The sequence below is a fragment of the Sinohyriopsis cumingii genome, chromosome 6, assembly GCF_028554795.1.
Source record: "Sinohyriopsis cumingii isolate HCF-2022 chromosome 6, ASM2855479v2, whole genome shotgun sequence".
Taxonomy (NCBI): domain Eukaryota; kingdom Metazoa; phylum Mollusca; class Bivalvia; order Unionida; family Unionidae; genus Sinohyriopsis; species Sinohyriopsis cumingii.
In genome coordinates this window covers 61,707,946-61,723,091 of record NC_142966.1, presented here as the reverse complement: position 1 = coordinate 61,723,091, position 15,146 = coordinate 61,707,946, and the positions used below count along the sequence as shown (strand labels likewise).

At 36.5% G+C, this 15,146-nt stretch overlaps 1 protein-coding gene across 1 annotated transcript in view; it reads right to left on the bottom strand.

Annotated features, from left to right (window-relative positions):
- Positions 1 to 15,146, bottom strand: part of LOC149797064 (scavenger receptor cysteine-rich domain superfamily protein-like) — a 99,941-nt gene that overhangs the window by 14,991 nt on the left and 69,804 nt on the right. Inside the window, exons 15-19 of the mRNA XM_089961736.1 lie at positions 12,370 to 12,514; positions 10,678 to 10,835; positions 9,427 to 9,568; positions 5,964 to 6,118; positions 5,217 to 5,395 (exon numbers count right to left, since the gene is read on the bottom strand). Coding sequence (XP_089817862.1) covers positions 5,217 to 5,395; positions 5,964 to 6,118; positions 9,427 to 9,568; positions 10,678 to 10,835; positions 12,370 to 12,514 — 779 coding nt within the window. The remainder of the gene's footprint in view (positions 1 to 5,216; positions 5,396 to 5,963; positions 6,119 to 9,426; positions 9,569 to 10,677; positions 10,836 to 12,369; positions 12,515 to 15,146) is intronic.

Genomic DNA, 15,146 nt, shown 5'->3' with positions numbered 1-15,146 from the left:
GGCACGACGTTGTTTGTAATGTGGCACCGGAGTCAAATCGCGCATCCAACTTTATCAGTCCTGTAGATCTGTTCAAAAGTCCTATAGATTGTGCAAGACAGAAATCAAAGTCAGAAACGCCTATGGCTGCCCATGCACAAGCACAATCATATACCACCACCACAACAACAAGAACGAAAACAAGAAAAGAAATAAATACAAATATTACCAGCATTGAAGCGACCACAATGTCTGATTCTGGTAAAATAAAACAAATCATCGACAAAATTTCCAAATTTGAAACACACCTCCCCTCCCTTTAGTATAGATATGCCGATAGTGCCACGTCTTAGATATCTCGCACAGCTGAAAAGCATACGCATACCAAGTCGTATGAGAAAAGCAGACACACTTTAATTGCTGAGGCACATATTTGCCTTGTACCACAACCGCTACCACAACCAGACGTCATTGCTACTGAGCCAGCAGCAGTAACAACAGAACCAGCTGTAAAACAAGACGAGTTTGGCGCGAGCACGATATCTGAATACCCAGTGGATCAATAATAACTAACATCCTTGCGATAATAGACTCGTATGAACAAAGCCGTCTTCGTGCCGAGGAAGAACAAACACGTCGTCTCTCTTCAGCTGTGGCTACTGAAGCCAGAACATTCGTGAATAAAACATAACAATCACAAGTGCCCGCGTTCAAATTTAGAAAAGTAGTGCTGAGTTGGAAAACCACGTGGCCATTATCCTGCCCATCTACACACCAGATAAAGACACTTGAGAACTGCTAACAAATCTGATTCCTGGAATGATAGTGGTGTTACAAAACTTTGCTCACGTCCCGGAATGTACTTGGTTGTGGTCCGTCCAAAATCTTCAAACAGTCCAAATGTGACTGTGCTGCAAGATCTCAAGCACGCGATGTAAATATAATGTCTCCGAGACCGTCGAGACTTTAAGCACACGGCACACATGATCCAGCAAAAGAACCATTGGATGTACACATGCACCAAGGCGAGTGTTTACCCACTAGATATCAAGCCATGGATCATCTCTGATGACATCGACACTTATACGTTTAGTCATTGTGCTATTGTAAATGACACATGCTAATGACGTGTCTATGCAATTCCTGGTGACTGTTCTGTGTCTGCTGGAACGACTTGCACTTCCTCTCACGCAAATGCATGGATGTGAGGTATTGCTCCAATGGACGATGATGGTCCCGATCGGTATCGGGTAGGTTGTCTTGGTGTATCAATCCGTTCCGCAAGGGCACTCTAATTCGCCAAACGCATACAAATACCCAATAATCTTGTCTTCGAGCGGTTGCAACGGTACTGGCTATAAAATATTTTCTGAGTACCCATCGCAGTCTTTTGCCGAATAGCATTGGCTGGTTTTAATCGCTTCGTACCTGTGGATACCTTGTCAAATGCTTCTATGACAATTGGAAATGGGGTTACCCATTCTTGAGACCAGTCTGGTCTTATCAGCAATTTTGTGAATACTGATGACCAAATAACCGTTCTCCAAGTGTGTGATTAAACAGTTCCATAATAACTTGGTCGCGATGAACTCTGACGTCCCCGACACGTGCTCGCAAACGGTGTTGTGTCAACAATGGAACCACCGATCCTAGAACTTCTTTACCATGATCCACTTGTAACAAAGGCGGTTATGCGAGTGGGCCTTGTGCATAAATGCGCTCGAGCGCACCAGTGACACTAACAGAATATTTGAACGTCAACTTCTCTTCTTCTTTGTGTCGGCTAGCCACATCGACAAAGATGGACAAGTATTTGTAGGTGGGTAACTTACCTTGTCGATCACGGAAACGATCGTGTGGAAGAAATAACAAATTAGACTGATAAACTTCATTCAGTGTTAGGACATCAATCATCCACGCGAAGTCTTTCAGGGTATGGTAAATATATTTTCCTCAGGGTTTGTTTGGCCACCCACGCTCGGGCAATTCCATGAGTGAACTTGGCCGAACTAGCTGACAGCTTCACGGCAGATTCACCTCTCCAGTACTCAAGCATACTGTATTCTAGTTTGAATAAGTAACGGCTTTTTGTGTCTCTTGTTTATACTGGTTTACGTTTTGTTTCTAATGACAGACGCGCAAGGCAAACTTGGATTTCATACTTCTCTTGACAACACATCGTGTGATTCGTTTTCCCAGTGTTTGATTAATCGCATTCAAGTCATGGATGAGATCTACTTCGGCACAATGACGCCCATGGATATAATAGGATGTTGTATATGCAAGGTCATGTCAGTAGCACGCCGAATCGACGCGATTGTTAGGTGGTTTAACCGCCTGTTTGTCGATCTCTTATTTACGCCACGGTGTCCTGGTAACATTGTTAAGGCAGCTGCGATATCACCGACACCAGTGACATTTTTTATCTGGACCGTACACACGTGAAGTTTTTTGGCTCGATATCAAGTACAAACCCCATAACCGCAGCTCGTCCATTACGGGTCGAAAGACAAGACGCATTTCCTGTCTTGATTTTGCACCACATTGCAAACAATATGAAGACATGATTGTATTATAACAACAGACAATAATTTAATGGCAAAACGCAAAAGAAAATTCGCTGATGCTTTCAACGTCATTTATTTCTCAGCACAAGCAACGCCTAAGAATGCCAAGCATGGCGATGGTGCCTTGTTTATAAACTCAGTTTGGGCACTCATCATTGGCCCTGCGGTAATCGGTAAAACAACTGTTGCTGACCATCGTTTTACGATGGTTAACCTGGGATAGCTTGTACGTGGCTGCGTCATCAGCTGATGATCATCCGTTTTATAATGTGCACAAAGATGTTTAAAAAAAATCGTCAAGAAGCGGTAACAATGATTCTTTCGATTTCTTTTCCACCATCGACGAAGCCTCTACCATAGACAATTTTGATGCCAGAAAAACAAATCTGGTGTTGTACGATGATACGATGCTAGAGTATGAAGTGAATCTCGCACATATGTTTCATGAGGCCAGCACAAAAATACGGACGTGATTTCTTTGACTCATGTGCCTAAAGAGATACGTGACAACTGTAACATGCTGACGATATTTCGTGGCATTGATGCTCATGGTCTTGGAAATATTCAAATGAACTTGATGAGCTGCCGACCACACGTGGGATGAATAATCATGGTGTGCTAGTTGGGATTATTATAAACAAGCGCATACTGTACTTACAGAAGTAGAAACTAAAGAATGCGAAGCGTAATGCAGAGAATTGTTTCAAATTAGAGCACCACCACCACCACAAAACGCGCTAGAACAAAGTCATATGTCACGAATACCTGAACATAACAAAGACAGCGTAAACAAGAATAAGCATCGGCACCTGTCCAAAAATATCGTAATAAGGAAGAAGCAACTGAGTCGAAGATCGAACAATCGCAACTTTCTGGCCAGGCGGTAGTAAAACCTAAAATGGGAAACGGTCTGACCAAATCTGAACCGAAGCAACAACCCTAACCTGGACGTAAAACACCTCGAATAGTTAACCACAAACGTTAAGGAACAAAAGCGCAAAAACATAAACACACAGAAAGAAAAAGAATGGTAGAGATCGATGAACGAACAAGAAAATAAGGGAAGCGGCCTTGACGTGTTGGCAGAGTCTCTCAAATTTCCATACGTGCCAATGAGTCAACACTCAATTTTTGCATTGCTATATAATCTCAAATGTATGCGGCGGATATTGCACGGTCCTCCATAAGGTCAGCGTTAGGTTGGCTTGGTTACATTCCAGAGGATAAACAATTATTGCATATGGGATATCACACCTGATATTGTGGTAATTACCTTGACGAACCAAGTCAATGTAACGTTTGATGCTATCAGTAGTAGTTAGGGAAGCCGGTCCGACACGGCGGGAGTAGTAGTGCAGGGGTATATTTTGTTTGGATTGTCACCCACCGTGGAACCAGGTGATTTGATCTCGATTGTGCCCACTGGACCTGTTTATCTACAATGCCATAATACTCGGCTGACACATATTTGCTTTTCCTTGGTGGATTAAGACCGGCACGTGATAGATCTGCGGAGTGCAATATTGTCGATACAACTGTAAAAAACTGACAGTAGTGCATGGACGTATGAAGCCCATTCGCGTAGTGAAGACGTGAAAACCAGTGTACATGACCTATTATGGTGAGTTTGTTCAGAGATTATTTGGGAGCGCACCAGACACTCTCAAAGATATGACCTCGCGCTCTGCACCTGTCGCCAAGCAAATGGCCATGAGGGTCGTGGATAGTACTAACTGTGCCGCTCTGAAGCGATTAAACCAACTTGGCTTGCACGCGTCTCAGTCTATTCGAGATCGAATACGGCGATTAGTCACACCAGCACAATCACACACGACTCTAGTTACATTGCCATCGACTAAATCCATGCCGCCTGATGTTATAAAAATCATTAAGAAATCCGCTCAACAGTGGTTATAAGATTCTAAGATGGCAAACAAATAATATTCTGATAAGCTAATACCTTTGAGATATTACGTCACAATTTCCGTGAAATTTGATTTAAAAAAAAAAAAAACGTCTTGGAATTATGATGCTCAAAACTCCAAACATCGAGTGTTTCAATGTCAAGTAAGTTTTTCTTTAATTTTATTTATAAAATGGCACATCACATATTCATGTATGTGATAATGTGACACATTGGAAGGGGTGGGTAATTATCTGATAGCAGGATAATTTTGCAAAGTAAAATATGTTAAAGGGTTTCATTAAAAAAAACAATATTCCTGTAAGAATATACTCACTCCTTGTCGAATAATTGTTATATTTAGATAAAAATATTAAGTTCTTCAGCATTATGCTTAATTTAACAAACTAAAATATTGACCTTAATCGCGGGGGTTAACGGACAGACGGACACACTTAAGGTCCCCAAACTTTCATCATGGCTTTATCTTATTTTCAATAAAATAAATGCAATATTGCGATTATAGGGAAACGTATGATTTCAGACCTAACGAATTAATTATACTATTCCGCTTACATTTTCAGCTACATGTGAAATCTTGGTTATCCTACAATCAATTTCTAAATTTAAAACTATGCTTCAATTAATTCACATAATTCCAGGCAATAAAAGTTCATATTGCAACTGCGTGATGCAATTTGACTAAATATTGTAGCAAAAGGTCGATTAATTGCATCGGAATGTATGCATTCGTGTTTGTTATTTACCTGAACCTCATCTCCTTCATTACCTAGGCCCATCAAATCGAAACTCAATTTGTACAGACTCGATCTTGAAGGTTCATATGGTCGTATAATGTAAAGACAGCTCCAGTTTGGTGGATAATATGATGGATAATTTGGAGATACCAACGTGCCCGTAGTGTTGTTATATTCGTAAAGACATTCTGAAATTCAAGTAAAAGACGTAACAAAGGAGTTATTACAATTACCGAAAACCATTAATGCAGTAAAATACATATCTCAGCGAAAAACGATCTCCCTTATGAAATGCAATATTTAAATTGTGTCACAGTCTGCTTGACCACATAGTGCATATGTATGGTATATCGCACATACATTTGGTACCGTACGCCGAAAACAAATTAGAATACTAAACACGCACGTTAGCCACACAATGGTTACCAAATAGTCAACACTTGCATTGATATTTTAGGCAGAAATAACATAATTCTAGAAACTCAGCAAAACAAATCTGCACAATCAAGTTCCATATATTTGTCATGATATTTTTCCGCCATTCAATGTTATGCATGCAGTGTTTTCAAATAGGTTAGGCCTCAGATATAAGCTTTCTAAAGGTAAATGATGTCCAGGAAATGAATTTCAATCATTTAAATTGAATCTGTACTTGTGGTGTATTCTTCTCTATTTCTGTAATTAAGACAAACATGTACTTCATGCTGACAAATCTGTGTATATTGTCAGTAAGAAAATTAGTGAAATCGTACTCACTCAAACAATTAACCGCAGCATAGCCACAGTTTACTGGTGGATTTTGTAACCGACATTGGCCGATATGATCTTCCCATCCACTGCAATCTATTGATCTGTAATCGGTGGCTGAAACTCCATTACTTAGAGTCACATTTGTTGTTGCAACGGCCACACTGTAATAATAATGATGATAATGATGATGATAATGATGATGATGAGGAGGAGGAGGATATCCTTACCGATAAAGACGAGTTCAAAACATATACTGGTATTATTACTAGTACTACTTATTATGAGTATTAGTACAGCGCTTTGTTTACTACAATCATGTAATAGACGAAGTTAAAAAAAGCATAGATGTATGTGTCTGCAAAACATCCATACCCGCGCATTGCCGTTTTGATCTCTACACTGAAGCAAAAACTTACTGAGTAGGTCCCTGACTCTTGAAAAACTATAAAGTACAACAAAAGACAGTCATGGGGAAAATATCAGACGGGAACATAAGTTTGTCTTTTCATGCCCAAAAAATCTGGGATAATGATCTTAATAATTTCCATTTAAATTGTGAGTTGCATGAATAAAATTAGTCTTTTCATGTAAAGTAAAAGGATATATGGCCATAGGGTAGCAATCTGAATAGTTTCGATGTTAGTTCATCTGGTGACTCATAACACTGTGACATCACATACGTGTCCAACTCAAAAATGTGTTGCCACTGAGGCAATTGATAATTTATATACATATCATACATACAAATCATGATTTAAAGGAATCGTGTAACGTGTTTGAACAATCAACAACCGTGAGACTATCATTGGCCTAAGTATAATGTGTCACGTTTAAACTTTATAAGATGAATTTAAGGGCATTTGATATGTACTTCTATCCGTACGAACGTACATAAAACGGATGGAAGAAATATATCACAATACCCTTACACTGTATTGAAAGAGCCGGTATAATAACATACTGTGTTTTTAAAGACAACCAAATTTTATTAATAGAAAAATAATATAATTCCTAGAAAAATCGTCAAACTAAAAGACCGTAACATCCATACTGCCACCAATCATAATAATATTTATATTAATAATAATAATAATAATAATAATAATAACAATAATGACGATGATTATGACCACAATGATCATGATGATACTAATTATGCAGAATACGAATTCAATAGATAGTGCCTCTACTGCAAAACCTAGTGATATTACTGCAAATACTACAACTATCATCAATGCTATAAGAATGATTATGTTTCTTTACGTACAACAAGCATGTTAATAATCAAGATTCAAATTCAAAACATGCACCACTAAACTTCAGTCGATGAAAATCACATTTTAATCGTCAACCCGACGATTGGGCCCGCCGAGAATTGTCAGTATGGTAAGTGCATTTGTTCTTGCATTCCCAATAAGCATGACCATGACTATATCGTGGGTATCCAGATTGTCACGACCAACTAAGTCCCACATTGCAGTGAGGATTGACATAGTGACAAATGTCAATTTCATGAATCACTTTAGATCTTTTAATGCAGTAAATATATTTGCATATAGGGCATGGAAATCAGTAAAGAAGCAGAGGCCATACTATTATATGACATGGAACAACACTTAACAAATACCAAATAAGATTCAAATACGACTGAAAATACAGGTCGGACTTGGTCAAGATTGTTTGATAATCTTCTAGTGGTTTGGAGTATCAGCCATGTGTTGATGTATTACAATAAGACAGTAATACACATTTATGTATGAAATGAAAGATTCATAACTAGCTGAAGGATTTGAAATCATGACTTATAGACTCATGTCATTCAAAGGCAGAATATCGTGGTATCACGCATACAAATTCCTCCAACAAATTTATTAAACTTGAAGTGTGCCTTACCAATCTATCGAATTTGAGATCGTCGCTTATCTAGTCTCGATCTGGTTGTTATTTGTCAGTTACCACGCGAACAACAGATTAATGATGCCATAATATCGCGAGGCTCACTTTAATGATGATACTGAATATGTTTGCAAGTAGGGGGCATCATTAATTTCATGGAATGCAGAACTTCATCTTCTCTGAAGAGCGAGTGGGCGAGGAGTTGAATTACTTGTATTCCCTTCGACTGATTAACGTAGAAGACAATTAAGGTAACCTTTGAACAGGATTTTCTTATCATAACACTAAAACCACAGATACGCCCACACACTCCATCACACTCATATATATATATATATATATATATATATATATATATATATATATATATATAAACACTGCAAATATAGTGATAACTGATTTTATCTTTCATTCCTACACTGGAAAATCATATTTCATCATAAATCCGGAACTGTTCGAAACAAATGCAATTGAGGACCTGTCTTGTAAATACGCCTGACACATCTAATTTTCTGTTACTTACATTTGTGCTGTTATCCTTTGTACAGCCATCTTCACTTACCAACCACCTAATTGTGACCTCTTATCTATGGCTTTTTTAAAACAGGACTTAAATATGCGATACTATGACAAGGTACATGAGAAGGACTTGGACTTAATACTAATGAGGCTATGAGCTTGTTTAAACATCACGTTTTATAATTCTTTCCAAAAGACCTTAAAGGCATTGCTACAGATCCAATTCAATAGGTGTTTACCCTTGACTGACGATTTTAAGCAGTATTTTTACATCTCCTAAACTTAAATTTAAAAATGAATTAAAACGACCATTGTATTAGATATCCTAATGATATAAAATAAATGCGTGGTTTTGGATAATAATCCCCAATACGTGCGGTACAACAAAACAGCTTTTGTACGTTTATGATTTTTTTTAAAATTTAGAAGGTAGCTGTGACAGATACGTTTTTTTTTTTTTTAAAAATCCATGCACCAGAATCATTAAGTTGATTACATAACAACAGATTTCGTTTCCAAACGAAAGTCATGTAATGGTTTGTTTCAAACTGTGATGATCTGTAAGATTGTCAGATAGAATTCGTTACCCAAATCAGATAAAACAATTTTTGTATTTGTAGCCACATTAAAAATAAAGTCAGTCACATGTTATCTAATGCAGGAATAAATATGTTATACTGCACCCGTGTTTAGATTGCCTAAATTAATGTTTAACTTATGATTAATGGGAAGCTGAATGTCGACGAAATTGCCTAATGCAAACTATATTTAAATTGTTTTTGGATATTGATACGATTTGTACCTATTCGGGAATATACTATGTCTGCTATAGATACGATATATACTGAACGATGATTCATCCAGAATTTACAATCTAGATGATGAAGATCTAGTTGATATAGTTGAATCCTTCATATTTAGAACGATTACATCATTTCGCTTTTTAAAGAGTTTCGAGAATAATTAGTAAAGCAGTCCATATTGCTCAACTAATGGTGATGATGCATTTATTAGGTACATTTAAACGTTCACAGGCAAAAACAAAAAGCCATACCTGAATCCAAGAGTTCTGCAGAAAACGGCTGCTTCTTCGTTGTTCCATCCTGAGGAACAGATTTGTTTCCAGCTTCCGTTTTCCTGCAGCTGAGCGTAACCCATAGACGAGTTACCCCCAGTCAGTCGTGCTTGCAATCCGTCTAGAAGAAAATGGAAATTAAATAACATTTACTAATTAAATAATTAGTTATTCTGGATCGTGTGTTGAAGATATGTAAATGTAATATATTCATATCAAGCTCTAAAGGTGCAAGTTACCAAATACAGTTTTAGTAAAACCCAGATTTCAACCTAAACTACAGACTGTATTTTAATAGCCACATTTAACAAAATTGTCCAGTTCTCATAAGATCAGACAGTAAAATAAGAACAAAGCAATGTTTGGTATCAATGATTAAGAGCTGTATAGCATTTATTCAAAAGGAGGTGAGACCGTTAAATCTATTTCGGCCCATGGATCATATTAATGAAGGTTGATATTAGGGGCTTCAATTTGAAAATGACTTAAGACGTAAACATTATTATAGGTCAGCACCCTCTGATAGATAAGGCCTTTACTATTTTCAGCTTTTCTCTCGGCCTGTCTGTCCCTTTCCCCTAAGCGATTGGTATGTAGAATAGGCCTAGTGCACCCGCACATATATAGTACCATACACATAATCGAGACGACAGCTGCATTTGTTAGCATGCCGGACATGTGACGAAAATGGTAGGAGTTCCGATTATACGATAGGATCAGTCTGGCTCGGATACTGTGCTGTGTTCTTGGACAAAGTATATTACTATGATAAATAACCTATATGTGTTGATGTGGCATAAAATACCAGACCAAACACCCCCACTTTATCTGTCTCTACAGCAGGAGTTAAGATCCATCGTGTGCAAATATTCGAAATCATTTCTAATCATCAATACAGATCTGTAACACCTTGTTTGAATCAACGAAATTAGTATATTCGACCGAAACTATGGTTTAAATATACAGATTTCTGAACTTCATAATTAGCCTTTAAGTTTGTAAGTGTACAATAAGAATCACCAATGACTGTGAAACAAATCACAAACCAGTCCTCAGAAACTTGCAAAACAAAATCTAATTTTTATTCCCATATACCTAATCTTATCCTAGAAAGATATGTACAAGTACACATACGCAAATAATGCAACAACTAGACGAAAACTGTGTTTGTCCATATATGGGGTTCAAATTTCTAAGAATGAGTGCTCGACTCTTTTCGTCACAACCTACCCGAACAATCGATTCCCACAACCTGATCAGTACAGTTTTCTTTATCCAGAAAAGCCTTACAGAGCCCGACGTCTGTTTCGTTACCATGACACTGAAGATCTCCAATTAGTATGGTCGTACTTGTGCCATGGAAGACGTAGTGATTTGGTCTTGATGAGCTACGTGACGAAAAACGTATATGTCTCTATTTGAATAGTAATAAGAATGCTAATTAAGACACTGTAATACTATTTCTCCATAATATGAACCGTTATTTTACCACTAGAATAATCTGCGACCTTGTATGCTCAGGCCTTATGACTTTGTCCTCAACTGCCAGTGAATTGGGTAAAAATAGTTGTGCACCATTTACTTCGTGATACAACCGATCACTTATCAACAAGCAAGAGGAATAGTCAATTCATATATTTATTTCCAGCCTTCCTCGACCTTGACTGATATAAGGTCTAGTTTTTAATTTATTTCGCCTTTGTTTATCATATTTGATGTATGAGATATAGTATATGAAATGTTTACTTTAGTAAGTGCTTTAGTCTAATATGGGAGTATCTGATAATATTAGACACGATGATAACTGATTGACATTATTTTGCCGCATCTTGCGAACCATACAATATGCCAGACATATTGTTAAAAATCGCTCCCGTTGATCACTTCAGGTGGAATCACAGTACTAAGAAGAAAGTATTACAGTATATTCAAGTATTTGAAAATGATGACTAGCTATGATTTTAATAAACTGTAAATTTTAAAAAATTAAAATAGCTGATATTCATATTGGGACGTATGAAACATTGAGACTTTTGGTAAGGAATTTGTCATGTTAACGTATTATGAATAATGAAAACTTGGTAATTTTATTTAACACTTTGAATAATCAGAATTTCTAATATTTGTACAATGTTCAAATTTTCATATTTATCTACAAGCATTGAAAGGTGAATGATCTTTGCCTAATTTTCAAAAGGTAGAACTTTCGAGTATTACCTTTTTTCCCAACTACCGGTATATTTCTGTGCAAGATTTTTCAACGTCATTTATGTCATACGTTTGTTTCAGAAAAGTTGATTGATATGGGAGAAAAGAAATTGTCATGGTTATTATTTATCTTAAAGAACAGAAAATTGCATGAAGGTTTAGATAACCTTATTTAAAAAAGGCAAATGGTCGTTTTTATGAAGATCGAAGATTACGAACTCAAAATGAAACGAAAACGAAACAAACACCACCATAATTAGGGCCGATACCTGCATTAACGGTAATAATTATCTCGTGAAGGTACATTATGACTTTCTAATAGTAAATACGAACAAATGTGAGAACGTAACACTGTATTAAAGACCAACGGTTGCCGTGTATTGATACATATTTTTGTTATAGGTCACACAAATAACGAAATCAATGGTCTACCAAATAATCCGAGAAGAAATAAAGAGCTATAATGAGATTTTAGGTAATGCGATATAGATTTGTGATGGAAAAAGATCATATTGAAGGAAATAATATGCAGAACTCCTCTGTGTAATCAGTTAACCGTGACCTTAGAAAATGTTTTCCAATTGGAAAGTAGGTTAACCCAAACGATAAGCATATATCAAATATTAAAGATAATAAGCTTTAGGTGACACAAGGATATTTCGCTGAAAATATATATTTGATTCTTCATGTAAACTATTTACAATCCTGACTTACTTGTACAACATCATTCGGCATACAACATCTGTATTCCTTTGGCTCCATGACTTCATGCATACTCCACCCCATTGGTTGTTATAAAATACTTCCAACTTTCCCTTCCATGGACCCGGTCCGTAAGCAAGACGTATTTTGTTCCTTCCTGGCAAAATATTCGTCAAATGCATAAAAAAGGTATAAATGAAACACTAGAACTAACAGAGACATAGTGAAATTATGATCAAATATCTTGTATAAAAGGTAAAAGCATTACTTCGGTTGTAGATTTAGAATATACGTTTAAATATTATCAAGTCACTCCAAAAATAAGAGACACGTAAAAAGGAAACAAAATCCCACAATAATGAATACTTTAAATGGTGGAAACAACAAGCAGCATAGCTTTCATGAGCACTGTGATAATGTCCTTGATAATACAATAAATTGTGTCATGCTTAGGAAGTGTTCTTTGTTACACTTCCATATGCTTTCCGCTTTATGTGCAAAACTTTGTCATCAAAGATAGAAAAATTATGAATCCAAAATTTTCAACAATGTAAGCTTTTAAATATTTTAATAGCTTTTATCAAGAGTCGATCAACATGGCTGATGCTCTACTGATTAACACGACTTTACTGGAGTCTACGATAAACAGCTGATTTGTCCATTCGTTCTTTTGAACTGCTGATTATTGAAATTGCCTCTAATATTCCAGAGAAACTCATACATGTTCGAATTATCACGTTCACAAGACACGTTTAAGTGCAGTATAATATTATTTGCCATTGTTTTAATTTTTAACATAATATCCTGGAAAGAAGATCATGGTACCTAATCGACTCCATCATTATTAAGATACCCCAACATGACAGTTATGATCAAATCCATACTTATTTATTTTCGCTGGGGAAAATTCATATTAAGCGATCGAAATGGCGCCATTCACGCATGTATATCCACAATATGTATTTAAAAAAGTAAGTTCATACTTGTTTATGTTATCAAATAGGTTAGATGAACACAATTTTCATTTAGAACTATGTAAATGTTCCGTCCTAGGATGAGCATTTTTAAAAATTTAAACAATCACAAAAAATATTTAACAAATAAAATGAGCGAGTTTGAAAGAAATTTTGAAGTTAAAAGTACACAACGTAGAAGAAATCTGGGATGTCACCACGAGGTTTGAACTTGTGAACTTTTGCTTGAGAGCGGTTCCATAGCAAATGATAAATGTGGGTCTTGATATACAAGACAAGATACAAATTGGTATTCTGCTATTAGTGAAGCCCATGTCAATATGACCAGAAGAGGTAGACGGAATAACGTTCTTAAGATGGCCGTCAAGACAGACAGTTTTATGATCATCATCTTCAATTTAGCATAGGAGCAAGTACATACTGCAAGTTGAAGTGTTGTATTTTAAATGTTGGTATGACCATCTGTTAAGGAAAATACCTATGACGAAATGTTTCAATTCTCGGAAGGTTCGGTCCACATCATTTAGATGAAGGACCAACTACATAAAATTAGAAGTGTTTTAATGAAAGACTTTTTGTCGATATGACCAGTCTTAAAGATGCAAAAGTAGTACATGGCAGAAATAACTAGAAATCTGATCAGCACCATTAGAACCTTCTAAACATCATAAGAAGTGTTTAAGTGAAATCCCCATGCCTCAAAATAATCAGTTAACAAGCAAAAGCGACAAGGTTTTTAATATGGCCGCCATGGAAGTGATATTGTATGTCAGATCAGCACCGTCTTTTGAAGTTTCAACTCGACCTCAATAACCGTCTTAAAGTACAATATTCGTGCCTCTAGATTCGTGCATTCAGACGAATCAGCGAAAACACCTTTTTGGTAGCAGTTTGAAGGACAGAATCGCACTTTATAATTATTTTCAAACTAGACGTCATAATAGGTCATTTTTAAACATCCCACATCGATACGACCATCTTAAAAAGGGTGGTGGTACCACACTTTTCAAGTTAGCCACTGTGTTTCTCCTATTGGATGACCAAGGGGTACCAGTTTTATTTGGCACCAGCTAGATTTGTGGTTGAATGTTTAGAAGGAGTATAAATGAATGTTACTGACGGCCGAGAAGAAATTTCATAAAATGTTCTGTTCAATTATAAGTACAACTAATACTTCTTATATCCCCGGGGCATGTCAGAACTGATTACAACCATGGTTAAGTCTAATGTTTGTAAGATTAATTTATAACTACACACTTATGTAGAGTCATGCTGAACTATGTAACACCCGATGTATTTACATAATTAAATCCTAATTGTACATAGCGAACTTTTGTTGTTACAATTTGGATAAAAATATATAGTGTTGGTGCATACGGCTACTGTAAAGTTGACATCTGAATATGATGTGTTACTGCTGTTTTGTATTGTCAATATTAAATGACGAGGCTGAACCATAAGTAGGAGGGTTTGTGCTTTTCCTTTAGTCTGAATTTTGCTTTCTTAGAGAAAGCAGTGTCGCATGATAAGATTGGCAAATAGACAAACAAAATTGAAGCGATTGCAAGATGAAGTTTAGCAAGTAATTAATCACATGTCACTTTTAACAATTTGATAACGAGACAAATTACACCACTATTCTGCACCCCATTTTCTTCTCACACACTGCTTGTTCCATCTGCACAACAAATATTAAGTCACAAGTAACACGTGCTATATTTAGCCTACTAGCGAACGACCGGTTTTTGGGAAATCGACCATAAAATATGCAGATCAGCAATAGCACAATGAGGAATATCACGGTCCAAATTTTTA